Raw genomic sequence first — 13,669 nt, 5'->3', positions numbered from 1 at the left:
TTTCTTCTACGTTCTGATGAACAAATAGGCATCTTGGTGAGATAGTCAGTTGTTTCATCCTGAGAAAGGCATGGACAGCTATTTGCAGAATATCTTGTATTTCTGAAAGATCCTTTCCCAAAATATTGATTAGAGTTAAGTTTCCAAGTCCAATAACAAAGGTTGCCAACTCATTTTCCTCATTTTGTGCTTTGCTCCTGAGCTCTGAGACTTGCAGTCCTTCTGTGTCCACAACAAGCATAAAATCAAAGCCCAGCTGTTCTCTGAGCATCTCGTCCACTTTCAAAAGCTGCATGTAGGCACCTCGAGTATGTCTTCCAGCACTAAGGTTCAACTGCAGCCCAAACATTGCATTCAGCAAAGTAGACTTTCCTGAGTTCTGCAAGCCAAGGACAGAGAGAACAAACACATGTTTGTCTCCAAGTTTTTCAGAGACCTTGTCAAAAACAGCTGCCACCCACCTCAGGGGCACGTATGAAGCATCCCCATCCATCAGTTCAATGGGAGCCTGGATATCATCAGGTCAGCAGCCATTTGGGGAAGAGAAAGAAACAGTGTATTTGTTTGGGAGGAAGCTTCTTCCAAAGCTTCATAGATCTGACCCAGCTCTCTCAAGAGGTGCTCAATTCCCAGGGTGGAATCACTGATTTCTTTGGAAACAGCTTCTAGCTCAGCCTCCCAGCATCTGAGGGAATCTCTCTTTGACTGCTTCTGCTTTTCTGTTCGTACTTGAGCCAACAAAGAACTGTGCCTCTGGTGGAGCTTCTCTAACTCTGTTGTGGTCAGTTGGTCCATTGACATACTCAGCGCCTGCAGAAAGTAGAGCTCTGTGTGGGTCTCCAGGTGGGACTGAAGGCTTTCCAGCAGGGCCTTCATCAGGTCGTTAAGGTTAATGACTTTGTGATACTGTTCACAGCGTATCTTCAGCTTTTCCTTCTCAATTCCATTCTTATATTGTTCAATGCTCTTGTTTCCTTTTTCTTGCAGCTGATGGAGTTCTTTATCCTTCTTACACCAGTCATGCCATAGACCTCCTTGAAGAGGTAGTAACTTCCCCTTTATCTCAGATAATTTTACTTTTCTCAAGATGTCCATAAGGATGTCTGCTTTTTTCCCTGCTTCTTGGCAATCTCTTTGGTCCTCATCAATAATAAACTCATACTTTCTTGCCATGTTGGCCCAGTTACTCAGACTATAAGGAGATCCAGATTTCTTCAGCATCTGTGCTAATGTGACTGTAATTTTATCAGCTAATTCTATCTTATTTAGATTCTTAATTCCAATTCTCACTTTGTGAACATAATTCTTATCCATAATATTTTCTGCATTTTCAAACAAACAGATGAGAGGTTTGGGTGAATTCCAAAATTCAAGTAGAAGGGAGCTATTCATTATGTCAAAATCAGAAGTTGCCAGGAGGATAACAGTGACCCAGGAGACTTCCTGCAGGAACCTTACCTGCCTCTCATGTATTTCAGCATTTCCATGGAGATTGGTGAAGGCAATACAATTTTCAAATCTGTCCTTAGCTCTCCCACCTGGACAGAACCAGCAGATTTCCACCATACCATCTACCAATAGACATCTATTATTGTCTTCCCTAGAATGATGGAGGAAAAAATGGTCATGTTTGCTTTTACTCAGGACTGAATTCAAAATCTGTGATTTGGAAGTAGAGGCATAATTTCCAATTCTTATAAAAGATACAGTGTGTATAGGTTGCCAACTGATCAGCTGGTTGTTATAACTCCTAATTTTTTTTTCCCATCCTATTTTTTCTACCTCTCTCCAGCTTCTCCTGATTTGCCTCAGAGACCAAAGAGGGAATTCAATTTGGAAATTGCAAGGATTTGGCACCAAAAGTGGGAGAGCAAATTGACAAATGGAAAGCTTGGTCAAAATATACTGTCTTGTAAAGTCATCTGCACAGTGAAAAATTGCCATCTGTATGTCCATTGGGTGGATGCAAGTTGGTACTGTAGTTGATTGTGTTTCCTTGACAATAAAAAAGTCCTCAAATGATTTTTCTAGTTCTGTGGTTCTCAGTGTCTGGGACACAGTAGGGGTTCTGTCTCTATTACCTCTGTAAACTTGATATCGCAAATGACAATCTAATACCAAAAGTTTCTCTAGAAAACAAAAAGGCAGCTCCTCCTCAGTGCTTGGTTGAGTGCCATGGAGGAAGGTCTTATTTATCAAAAGAGAATTTACTTTGGTCATCTTTTTGGGATAATAACTTTCCAGATTAAGCCGCTTGATCAAATCAGGAAAGTGTTCATTTTGGATTGATTCTTCCTTATTATTGACTGGTTGAGTGTCTCTGTGAGAAGCAGTTTCATTGGGTGTTTTCTTTGACTTTGTTTGAAAGATATTTTTAAATCTCTAGAAAGAAAAAAAGACAATGATAATGGCTGTTATTTTTCTATATCAAAGGGGTTACATTGCTTATCATTTATGAATACATGCATATATTCTTTCCAAAAATAAATTGAGTCAATTTATGTGTGAGGCAATAGGATGATCAAGGAATGAAGTATAAAACAGGGTCATGCCTTGGAGGGCTTAAAACTTACCAATAAAGTTTGAGAGAGATGAATAAGTAAGTAGTTAATTGTATGGCCCCACAATACAAGTCTGAGGCTGTAAATGGTATAAAGTTCAAAGTATACTGGCAACATGTTTGAAGAAGTGATTAAATTTTCTTGAGATGCAAAATGAGGAAAAGCTTTACCAAACTGATGTAACATATAATCATGAAAAGAATGTAGGTGGAAAGTAAAATTTAAAAATAAATAGAAGGGAACCTACCACAAGGTAGGTATTGTGTTGACTGTTTTGCAAGCTATTAATGTATTACTGATTGAATGTGATTTTATCACACAAAGGAGTAAGTGGGTGGGGGCATTCTAAAAAAGAGAACAGAAAAGCCAAAGCAAATATTGTAAAAGTTGGATATGCTTAGGAAATAGAAAGTAATCTAGTATATATGGACAGAAGCAGAAAATGAGATCAGTGAGAGAAACTGAAAAGAAAATGAATTGGTTTTTGTTTAGTGACCATCAATTTTAATAATGCCCCTATTATCATTATTCCCATTTTGGAGAAGAGTAACTCATAAAAATTAAGCAACGTGCTTGAGAATGAGCAACAGAGACAGGAGTCACAGCCAGATTTCTCCGGGATCTTTCTTTTCTGCAAAACACCTTGGAGACATTTGGTGCTGACACGGAACAACTATGCCATGCTGTAGGATCTGGAAACCAGCAAACCTCTGAGATTCTGAGCAGCCTTTGGTCCAGACACTCCACTCAATTTCAGGGCAAAAATCTCTTCCCCAGGACAAATTACCAACCTTTGACATCGTTAGCTGCCATTTATCTTCATTCAGTCCTGCTTTATCCTCCTGCTTCCTCTTATTTGTCTTTTTTGCAACTTTTTCTGTGGAAGATCCACCTTTGGAGGGAAAATAGTGTTCATTATTCTCACCATTCGTAAAACATGGAGTCAGAATTGCAGTGTTGCTGAAACTTAGCGCCTTCCCCACTTACAATCACTAGTTTGGTGCCAGCAGCTTAATATCAATAAGTTCAACATTAGCATCTGTTTCCCAGGAATGACCCAAGAAAAGATATAGGTATTTTATGTGATGGGAATGATTAGGAAATAAGAATAACCATCTCATAGACTGAGAGGACTTGGGTATAAAAATGACACAGAAAAAATAGTGGTCAAACAAGGAGGATGTGTCAAAGTAACGGCTATTGCTGACAAATAGAGTGTTATTTATATGGAAATCTCAGCCATAGCACATTGATTTGGGGGTATGCTGAGTGTCGGAGAGTCTTGTGATGGCTCTTAATAATTATATCTCTTCCTCCCATACTTTTAAGTTTACTGAGAAAGGAAATCGAAGTAAAGTTGTTAAAGAGACTACCCTAAGGATATCATTTTTTTTCTTTTTTGTTAGAAATGATGCTTTTAAGCAAATGTTTCTCCTATATTATTGCCAAAATATAGAACATGCGATTTATTAGCACCTCATATTTCTAGGCTTCTCACTGATTATTCCTGATTCTCCTAGCTCACCTCTAATGATGGTCCATGTGATAATCAGTCCTTGGAAAAAAATGAGATTCAGGCTGATTCAAATTAAGGTTTGGTTGAGAATAAGGTTAATATCTAGCTAATGACTTACTTATAGCTAAGTAGGAAATCAGCCTGTAGCCAAGACTGTGAAACTTCACCTTCACCATTGTGGAACTAAAGGACACTGGTATTCATATCTAAAAAGCCTTTACAGTTTCTAGCACAAGAAATGGGGAAAGAAATTTCTACTTCATGATAAATTTTAGAACACCAACCTTAAAATCATCTGGGACAGGGATGGGGTGCTGAACAGACCACCGACAAAAGAATGATAATCAGGTTGGCTTCAGACTCACCATCAGTAAGTAACAAAGACAATTAAATCATCCTTTCCAAACAATGACACTAAAGGATTTTTAACTTACAACCTTAACTCCATTCCAATTACTCTTCAAGTCTGTGAATAAAGTTATTTTCGAAAAACTAACAACCTAGAAAGTTTGCTGTCCACATACCCTTTATTAGGTGGGCTCCAGGGGAAATTATCTAAGAAATAAATGGAAGAATAGAGGACTTCCTTCACTTGGTAGGACATTGGAGATGTTGGAAGAATATAAGGATGTGATCAAGATGCACATGCAAAAAAATATGACTAAGAGAAGTTTCCATGAAGCAAAAAACAAAACAACAAAAACTGAACTCATTTGATTCTTTTATGAATAAAATTTACATATGTATGATAGTATAAATTGTTGACATTCAACTTTTGGAAACAAGCTATAAATAAAAACTGCAAGATTTTTTTATTATGATTCAAACAAGAAATAAAAAATTTTCAGCTTTGACCATGTAAAAGTATTTTAGGGAATTTCAAGGTAGTGCCTCTCATAATGGAACAAAATGAAAAGTTTAAAAAATAAAATTTAAATGTAGCCTGTATATAAACTAAAAAATAGTGCTATTGGGGAGAGAGTAGGTGGGGAAGCAAGAGGTGGCATAACTGAGCAAAAAGCTTACCTCCTAATGGTAGGATAACAATGAATAATATTGATAGTGATGTTGATAATGATAAAATGATTGAACTAGTAGACCTAATATTGATAAACTTATGGAAGAGTGGTAAAAGCATGATATTCAGAGACATGTCAGTAGCCACCAAAAGAAACATTGAATTCCAAGGGGTTATTTTGTGAGAGAAGGGTCAAGGTAATGTTCTGTATGCTTTAATTTTTACTGTATTCATGAATTATTTTATTAAATAAGTTGAAAATTTATTTCAATAAATTGAAATTTTATTTAATATATATTTAAATATTTTTAAAGTGTTAACACTCTCCCTTACAAATTAAAATTTAAAAATTACCTCATGCTGTTGAGAATGCAGTAAGAGGGGTATGCTTATACACTCTAAGTGACCAAGTCAATATAGTAGTTCTAGAAAATTATTTGGAAATAATTGTATGAATATAAATGCATATTTATATTCATATTCTTTGACTCATTATTTCAATTTTAGGAATTTAAGGGACTGAAATAAAATGAACACCAAAATCTATCACTAAGATGATTTTCACATTATTCATAATGTTCATATTTTGGAAACAATATCTTAAATGGCATTTTGGCAAAATTATTTACAGAGCACCAACAGGATGGGATAATAAAATAGCTTAAAATAGTACTTAAGAGTTGATGTTTATTGCTTTGGGAAAAGCTTGTTATATGTTTTAAGACCCCCAAAATTTCTAATGTTATAGAACTGTGTATAGAATATAATCTAGGTGAAAAAAATTAATCTCAGTGAAGATAGCATACGACACATTGTTTGTTGCGTTAGTCTTTGGGTGGGGATATTACTGATGTTTTTTCTTTCTTCAAATTCTCAGTGTTTATTGAGCACAAATTATCATTATAGTTAAAAAAGGAAACAACAATATGATCAATAAGAACTGAGGAGAAAACACACAGTGAATTTAGGTGAAAAGGCTAGTACTTTCAGTTGAGGTAGAAACAGGAATGGTTACAGAGGTAGCATTTCAGTTGGAGCTTGAATAATGGTAGGAATTAAGACTATGATGATCATAGTCTTAATCACTATGATGATCATAGCCAAGTGGCATGGGCTCACTAAAAGACTGAGAGCTAATCATTGGACCATAGAATACATCTTCTTCCTCCCTACCTTACCATCATTAGTAAATTTCCTGAATAATAATAATATTCCTATAATAATAGGGGAATATACTTCAGAAGACTGGATATCTCCAACTTAATTTAAGAAGTTTCTGTGAAAACTCAAATACAACAAGGATAAAAAACAAGGACATTAGAGGAAGTTTTAGTCTTTGATACTAGAGTAAATAGCACAGCCTAACTCTTAGCCAGATAAATAAAGAACTTTACTCTAAAGGCTTATCTACCTCAGTTTCTTTTGAGTTTCAACAAAAAGTTACAAGGCATGCTAAAAAACAAACAAACCAAAACCCCCACAGTTTGAAAAGACAGAATAGGCGTCAGAATCAAACTCAGGTATGGCTAAGATGTTGGAAAGATGTGAACTTTATCTCAAAAATAATTTTTAAAAGCATCACGACATACAACTCTTTTTATATTTTATGCTCTCAATGTGTGTGTTGAACTAATTAAGATGTAGAGATTTCAGGAAAAGTCTTGAGCCATGTCTGCAGACAGGAGTAGGTTTGGTCTAGACTCACATTTTTCCGTTGCCTGGCAGAGCGACTCTGCTAGGTTGCGCTGGTTTATGGCTTTCAGGACCTCCTGAGTCACAGTCTTGGAGTATTCTTCCCCATAATACTGGATCAGTAGTTCAGCAAGTCTCACTGGGATTGCTTGCTGGATAGTGCCCCGAGGTATATGGTTGTAACCCTCAGCTAGAGTTATGTTTGTGAGTTGAAATTTGAATTTAACCAACTCCTCCTCTAAAAGGTCCTCAAGGATGTGAAGAAGGCATGCCTTCAGTGTGCTTTCCATTCTGTGCATCTGGGAAATGATGACCTGAAATGGACAGAGAATTATGGATGATCACAGGAATGATGGAAAAACACATATGAGGCAGATGGTTTGAGAGAAGTGAGTGAAAGAAGTGGAGATCAGAGACTGCCATGCTTAAAAACAAAGACAAAATGCTTGGGCCCCCAACTGTGTGCCTGTGATACATAGTCCTTACATAAAGGATGTTTCTCAGAGCTGTGGGGCTACTTAACCTGCATTCCAGGCTTCCCTGGTGGCTCAGCGGTAAAGAATCTGCCTTCAGTGCAGGAGACACAGGAGACCTGGATTTGATCCCTCGTATCAGGAAGATGCCCTGGAGGAGCGCATGGCAACACACTTTGGTATTCCTGCCAGGAAAATCCCATGAACAGAGGAGCCTGGTGGGCTACAACCCCTGGGGTCCCAAAGAATATAGCTCTTTTGATTTTCCTCAGAAGGTGTGATGCTACTGTTGGAGCTCAGGGCAGACTACCCCAAAATATTTAACAATGGCATATGGATTGTTTTGAATTAAAGTTACTTACGAAACTACCAGTGCAAGTGAGACCCTCCTTTCCCCATCCCCCTGAAAGCAGGAAATAAATCTCTCATGTGAAAGGTACATTCCCTGCATCTCAAGATATTGCCAGAGATGGGGAATTTGGGCTGAAAAGTTTGTGTAAACAAACCATGTTACTTTTTTAATTTACTGCCCCAAATCTGTTTAGGTTCTTTGCTAACTGAACACCCAAAACCTAATTTTCTTTTTTTTGTCAATTTCTCACAAATTTAAACTTTCTTTGTTTAAAAAGTGTAAAAGCTACCTGCTTTGGCCACTTCTTAGATCCCATTTCCACGAAACCTTCATATACACAAATGAACTTGTTTCTTTTTTTTTTTTTGAACTTGTTTCTTTTTCTCCTGTTAATCTGTTTTGTGTCAATTTTATTATTATTCCATCCACAAGAATTTAAGAGGAATAGAGGAGGAAACCTCCCTCTCTGAGACACTACCTAGCTCTCAACTTTCACAATCCTTATTATCCTTCTGTTTTGCCTTGTTACTATAGCTATCTATGTACTTCAATTATTTTCCTCTATTAAATAGAGAACACTAAAATTAAATAGGCTATTAATTAAACACTATTAATTAAACTGTTATGTATTGAGCATCATTTACATTCTGAAAACTTTAGCGAATCCTTTGCAAAATTTATTGCATTTATTTATTTTTTAAAATATTTATTATTTATTTATTTATTTGAATGTGCTGGGTCTTAGTTGTGGCATGTGGAATCTAGTTCCCTGACCAGGGATTGAACCTTGCCTTCTGCATTGGGAGCATGTAGTCTTAGCCACTGCACCACCAGGGAAGCCTGTATTGCATTTATTTTTAATAAAAAATTAGATATTATCTCATTTTATAGGTAAGAAAGTCAAGAATGAGACAGAGTAAGATTCCCAAGTTTACATGTTTTTTTTTTTTTTTTTTTTGAGGGAAGAATGAAAAGTCAAACACAAGTCTTTCAAATCCCAAAACCATGATTCTTCCAGTATTTCCAATGGATAATGTGTTACTTATTGTGTATACTTCAAGACACATCAGAATGATTTTTAAAATAGTAATAACTGTCAAACCCCCCCTAACTTTTGCTTCTTTTGCCCCATATTTCTGAAAAATGTCCCCTATAAATTTACTTATTTCTTTCTTACTTTCAGTGCCAAAAAGTACATCAAATAACTGTGTAGCACTCACCATACACCATACAATGATCCATGTGCTGGATATTCAGTTATGAGCAAGACAGAATACCTTTCCACAAAGAAATTTCCTTCCAGGGCAAGGTAGGATATTGGGATATGCATGAGAAAGACAATATCAAGAACATAAAAATCTTAATGTGATTTTTCTGCTATAAAGATGATTGAATATGGTGTGGTGAAACACTACTAGGGGCCAGGGGATAGGGGATGCTTAGGAAAGACTACTCTGAAGATGCAACGTTGTTGCTGTTCAGTCCCTAAATTGTGTCTGACTCTTTTGTTACCCCATGGACTGTAGCCCACCAGGCTCCTTTGTCCATGGAATTTCCCAGGTAAGCGCTTGAAAGCGGCAAGAAGCAGCAGTAGGTATGCTCCTGCTGATCTGGGAGAGAGCGTGTATTGAACTGCCTGTTTGGGTAATATTCCTAGGGTCTGAGAGTGATTCTGGGCTGATAGCCAGCAAGAAAATGAGAACTTAAGTCATAATCTGAAGGAAGCTCAATTTTTCTAATAACCTAAATGAAGTTTGAAGAAGACCCTGATGAGATAAGGAGCATGGAAAACACTTTAATTGCTGCCTTTTCCAATCTTGCCCAAAAGACTTATCTAACTCTTACATGGATCCCTAACCCATGGAAACTGTAAAATAATAAATTGGTGTTGTTTTAAGCTACTGATTTTTTGCTAATTTGTTGTGCAGAGATTAAAAACCAACACAGATGATTTCTAAGATTCTGACCTGAGTATAATAGATTGATTCTGGTGTCATGCCCTGAGATGGTCAGTTTATTATATAAACAGATTGGACATCATATTTTATTTAGAGAATCAATTAGATAGACTGGTGGAGGTGGTAAGTAGACTAAAGTGGGCATACCTTTAAAGGAGTGGGTCCAATTTGGAGATACAGACCAGAGAGTTGCCCATATTTCGTATTTAAAGGCATGGGACTAGTAAGCTTGGTTAGGAAAAAAGTATAGATAGAGAAGAAAGAAGGGCCCTGAAGGTGAGCAGCATTCCAGCACTTAGATGAGAGGTAAGAGGAGACTAGAAGGAAGCAGAGGAGGCGGGGAATGAGGCATATATGAACTCACTGAATCCTGGAGAAGGAAGTGTTTCTAAAAGAAAGATGTGGTCAACCTTATTAACTGCTTCTGAGGCATCAGGAGGATAAAGATAGTGAATTAGTCATTGTGTCCTTTAAGAAGAAATTTATTGATGACCTTGATAAAAGCCATTTCTATTGGTGGGGGGAAAAGCTTAATGGAAGTGCATGAAGAGAAAATTAGAGATGAGATGATCAGCTAAGTCTTCCAATATTTTTTGCTCTCAGTATAAGCAGAGTAAAGGGCTATTACAGGAATGGGTCATGTGGTTAAGAAAATTTATTTTAGGTGTCGGATTTAGCAAAGCACTTGGTAGGAATGATCCTATAGGGAGGGAGAAATTTTTGATGAAGGAGATTGTATTAATTTCGCATTATTGCTATTAAAAAATTACCCTAAAATTAGTGGCTTAAAACAGCAAAAAAATTTTTTGTCTCATAGCTCTGGGTCCAGAATTCTATATTGAGTCTGTCTTATGGGACTAAAATCAAGGTATGGTAGGACATATAGATTTTTCGGAAACCAGCTCCAGGGGAGAATCCATTCCTTACCTTTTCTGGCTTCCACTGACACTCCTTGACTTGTGACCTCATTATTCCAGTTTCTGCTTCTGTGGTTACATTGCTTTCTCCCTTTCTGTAGTAAAAATTCCATCTGCCTTTTCTCTTAGGTGACTGCATTTAGGGCTTTCTTGGATAATTCAGGATATTGTCCCAATATTCTTAATTTAACCACCTCTGCAAGTCCCTTTTGCCATACAAAGTTTACAGGTTCCAGGAATTAGAACATGGATATTTTGGGAGGGGGGAGGACTGCTATTTAGCCTATCAGATATGTAAGAAAAATGTGCACCTGAGAGAGAATGATTAGAACAACAAGTAGAACTGTGTTAGGAAGGACAGAGAAAAAGATATAGAATCAAAACATATTTAAGAGTTTTAAATGAATAGCAGAACTTTTTTTATTGTTTGTGCAAATGAATGTCTTGCAGGTGATTCCTAGGTTTATCCTTAATTGGGCATTTTATTGAAATGCCCCATGCCTTGTAGGAGACTACAAGGTATGGAGCAGATCTGAGGCTGAAGGAAGATGACTCATTTAATTTTAACAGATTGAGTTTGAGATTAACATAATGGTTAACATATACTCTTTATATTTTCCAAACATTCTTCTACATACTTTACATGTATTGTTTTTTGTTATTTTGTTTTTATTTTAATTTTTTTTTGCCATGACACACAGCATGTGGGATCTTAGTTTCTGACCAGGGATTGAACCCATGCCCCCTGCAGTGGAAACACAGAGTCTTAACCACTGGACCACAAGGAAAGTCCCTATATTGTTTAATTTAATACTGACAACAAACTTACGTCTTAAGGTAAGGATTATTATATCTTTATTTTATGGGTGATTATTCAGAGATGTAAGTTGTTCAAGGCTCTATGAAAGCCTGGCTCTAGAATAAATGCCCTTAGCTACCACATCAACATCTAAGTGAAGATGCCTGCTATTAGGCTGGTAACACGGTCCTGCATACCAGAAACCTGTCTGGGCTGAAGATTTAGATTAAGGAATCATCAGCATAGATAACAGTCAAATTAATAAAAAATAGATGCAATCAGTCAGGGAAAATATCCTCAGAGAAAGGATTAGCAGGCCCTATTTATACAGGGCTGATATACAACTGTTAGGCTGTGGGGTAACCTTATCAACGATTAAATATTTACATACATATGGGTGACTACTAGATTCTTCTCTAGCCTATATACCCCACCACCACCCTGGTTTCCCAGGATCTAAGGAGCACTGGGTGGGCCCTGCCAGGAGAAATAGTCACTATTTCATTTAAAAATAAGTATTTATTCAATACATTCTGTGGAGCTGTGGCAGATAATGGGGAATAAAGGAGAAGTGGGATATCTTTCCTGTCCTCAAGAGATTTATGAAAAATGACACATATAACCATGGCATGAATGTGATTAAGCTTGAATGCAATTATTTTATAGTGTGGTATAGGAGCCCAGAGAATACAGCAATTATTGTCATTTATTTATTCAATTCATTCATTTTACTTAGATAAAAAGCTATTTTTAAGCAAGACTAATAAGATAAAGGGGCTTCCCTGGTGGCTCAGATGGTAAAGCATCTGCCTGCAATGTAGGAGACCTGAGTTCGATCTCTGGGTTGGAAAGATCCCCTGGAGAAGGAAATGGCAACCCACTCCAGTATTATTGCCTGGAGAATCCCATGGTCAGAGGAGCCTGATAGGTTATAGTCCATGGGGTCGCAAAGAGCTGGACATGGCTAAGTGACTTCACTTTCTTTCACTAATAAGATAAAATCCCATTCCTCAAGTGCTCAGTGTCTGGTGGAAGACATGGACACAGATCTGATTTACCTGTGTGTTTTAAGACAAAAATAGATACGGTAGAGGACATAGTAGAACATAATGGGAGCAGAAGCCCATATTGCTCAGTTCCATTGACAATGATAGCCAAAAAATGGACCCAGGCTTCTGTGAATTTAAAGGTAGAAGAGTTCTTACACAGTCTTTGTACATGTACTTTGGTCTTTGTGTGTCCTCTGTAGACTGTTCACATTTTCAGAGACAGCTCAGACCTGGAGTCCTCAATGAGGACTCTTTCCCAGGGTTCCTAGATTTGAGCAAAGAACTCTGAAATGTGTTTAAAGCAGGACCTTAACAAACTGTAAGTCAAAGAAGACAAAGACAGAGAGAGTGACACGAGCAAGTCAGAGAGCGATCATAATAGAGCAATAGAGAATGATGAGGAAAGCGACCCACACACACATATATACAAGAGAAAGACAGAGAGATAGACAGAGACAGAGTCAGATCAAGAAGGAAAGCAAAGACCAGGAACAAGAAGACTTTCACACACACTGCAGACCTTTCTTAGTCAGCTGTGCTCCCGTCCTCCCCATGGGTAAAGGGAAAGCTAACCCCATCACGGGCCCCTGGGCAAGAGGAGACTCACCAGTGTGAATCCTAGGTCTCCTTCCAGTTCAGTCAGACCTTGGGATGGGAGACTGCTCTGGCAGGTTAGAAATGTGGCTGTCTTTTGTGAGCCAAGCAGCTAGCTTGATTTTTTTTTTCACCTGTGTCTGAATAATGTGGGGTGTAGTAATGTAAATCACTGCCAGCCAACACCTACTCACCTGCTGCTGAGAGGACAGGGTGGGAGGACCAGGGCAAAACTAGAAGTGTTATCTTACCCCTGATTTAAAACTTTGTCAATTGCATCTCATTATCTGTTGAATAAAGTTCAATTTAGGGATTTAAGATCCATCTAGCTAGTAAATAAGAGAATGGATTGAATTGTATTCAGACTGATCTGCCCTTAAGTCCCTGTGTGATTACTTGCTAGTTGAATTAGGGCAAGTTACTGTTGACTCCAAAAAGTACACAATGTGAGAGCTGTGAGTTAAATTTTATTTGAGGTAAAAATGAAGACTGCAGCCCAGGAGACAGCTCCTCAGATAGCTCTGAGAAACTGCTCCGAAGAGGCAGGCGGAAGGTCAGTATATGTGTCATTTTGGTGAAGGGGGAATACATGCAATCAAGTACATATTTTTTCCAGAAGATTTCTGCTAGTCACAAGGAACAGTCATCACCATGAAGGACTTTAGTTCTTTTATAGGTATGAGGAGATACAAGAATTAGGCTCATAAAATCAGTTCTTGAAAATGTCTTAACTGTCTGAA

At 37.5% G+C, this 13,669-nt stretch overlaps 1 protein-coding gene across 1 annotated transcript in view; it reads right to left on the bottom strand.

Annotated features, from left to right (window-relative positions):
- Positions 1–492: 492 nt before the first annotated feature.
- The window catches only part of LOC122449250 (interferon-induced very large GTPase 1-like), a 393,510-nt gene continuing 380,333 nt past the window's right edge, over positions 493–13,669 (bottom strand). Inside the window, exons 3-5 of the mRNA XM_043480799.1 lie at positions 6,801–7,101; positions 3,353–3,453; positions 493–2,382 (exon numbers count right to left, since the gene is read on the bottom strand). Coding sequence (XP_043336734.1) covers positions 493–2,382; positions 3,353–3,453; positions 6,801–7,086 — 2,277 coding nt within the window. The 5' untranslated portion in view covers positions 7,087–7,101. The remainder of the gene's footprint in view (positions 2,383–3,352; positions 3,454–6,800; positions 7,102–13,669) is intronic.

This window comes from Cervus canadensis, chromosome 11, assembly GCF_019320065.1.
Source record: "Cervus canadensis isolate Bull #8, Minnesota chromosome 11, ASM1932006v1, whole genome shotgun sequence".
Lineage (NCBI taxonomy): Eukaryota > Metazoa > Chordata > Mammalia > Artiodactyla > Cervidae > Cervus > Cervus canadensis.
This window is presented reverse-complemented; position numbering and strand designations above follow the sequence as displayed.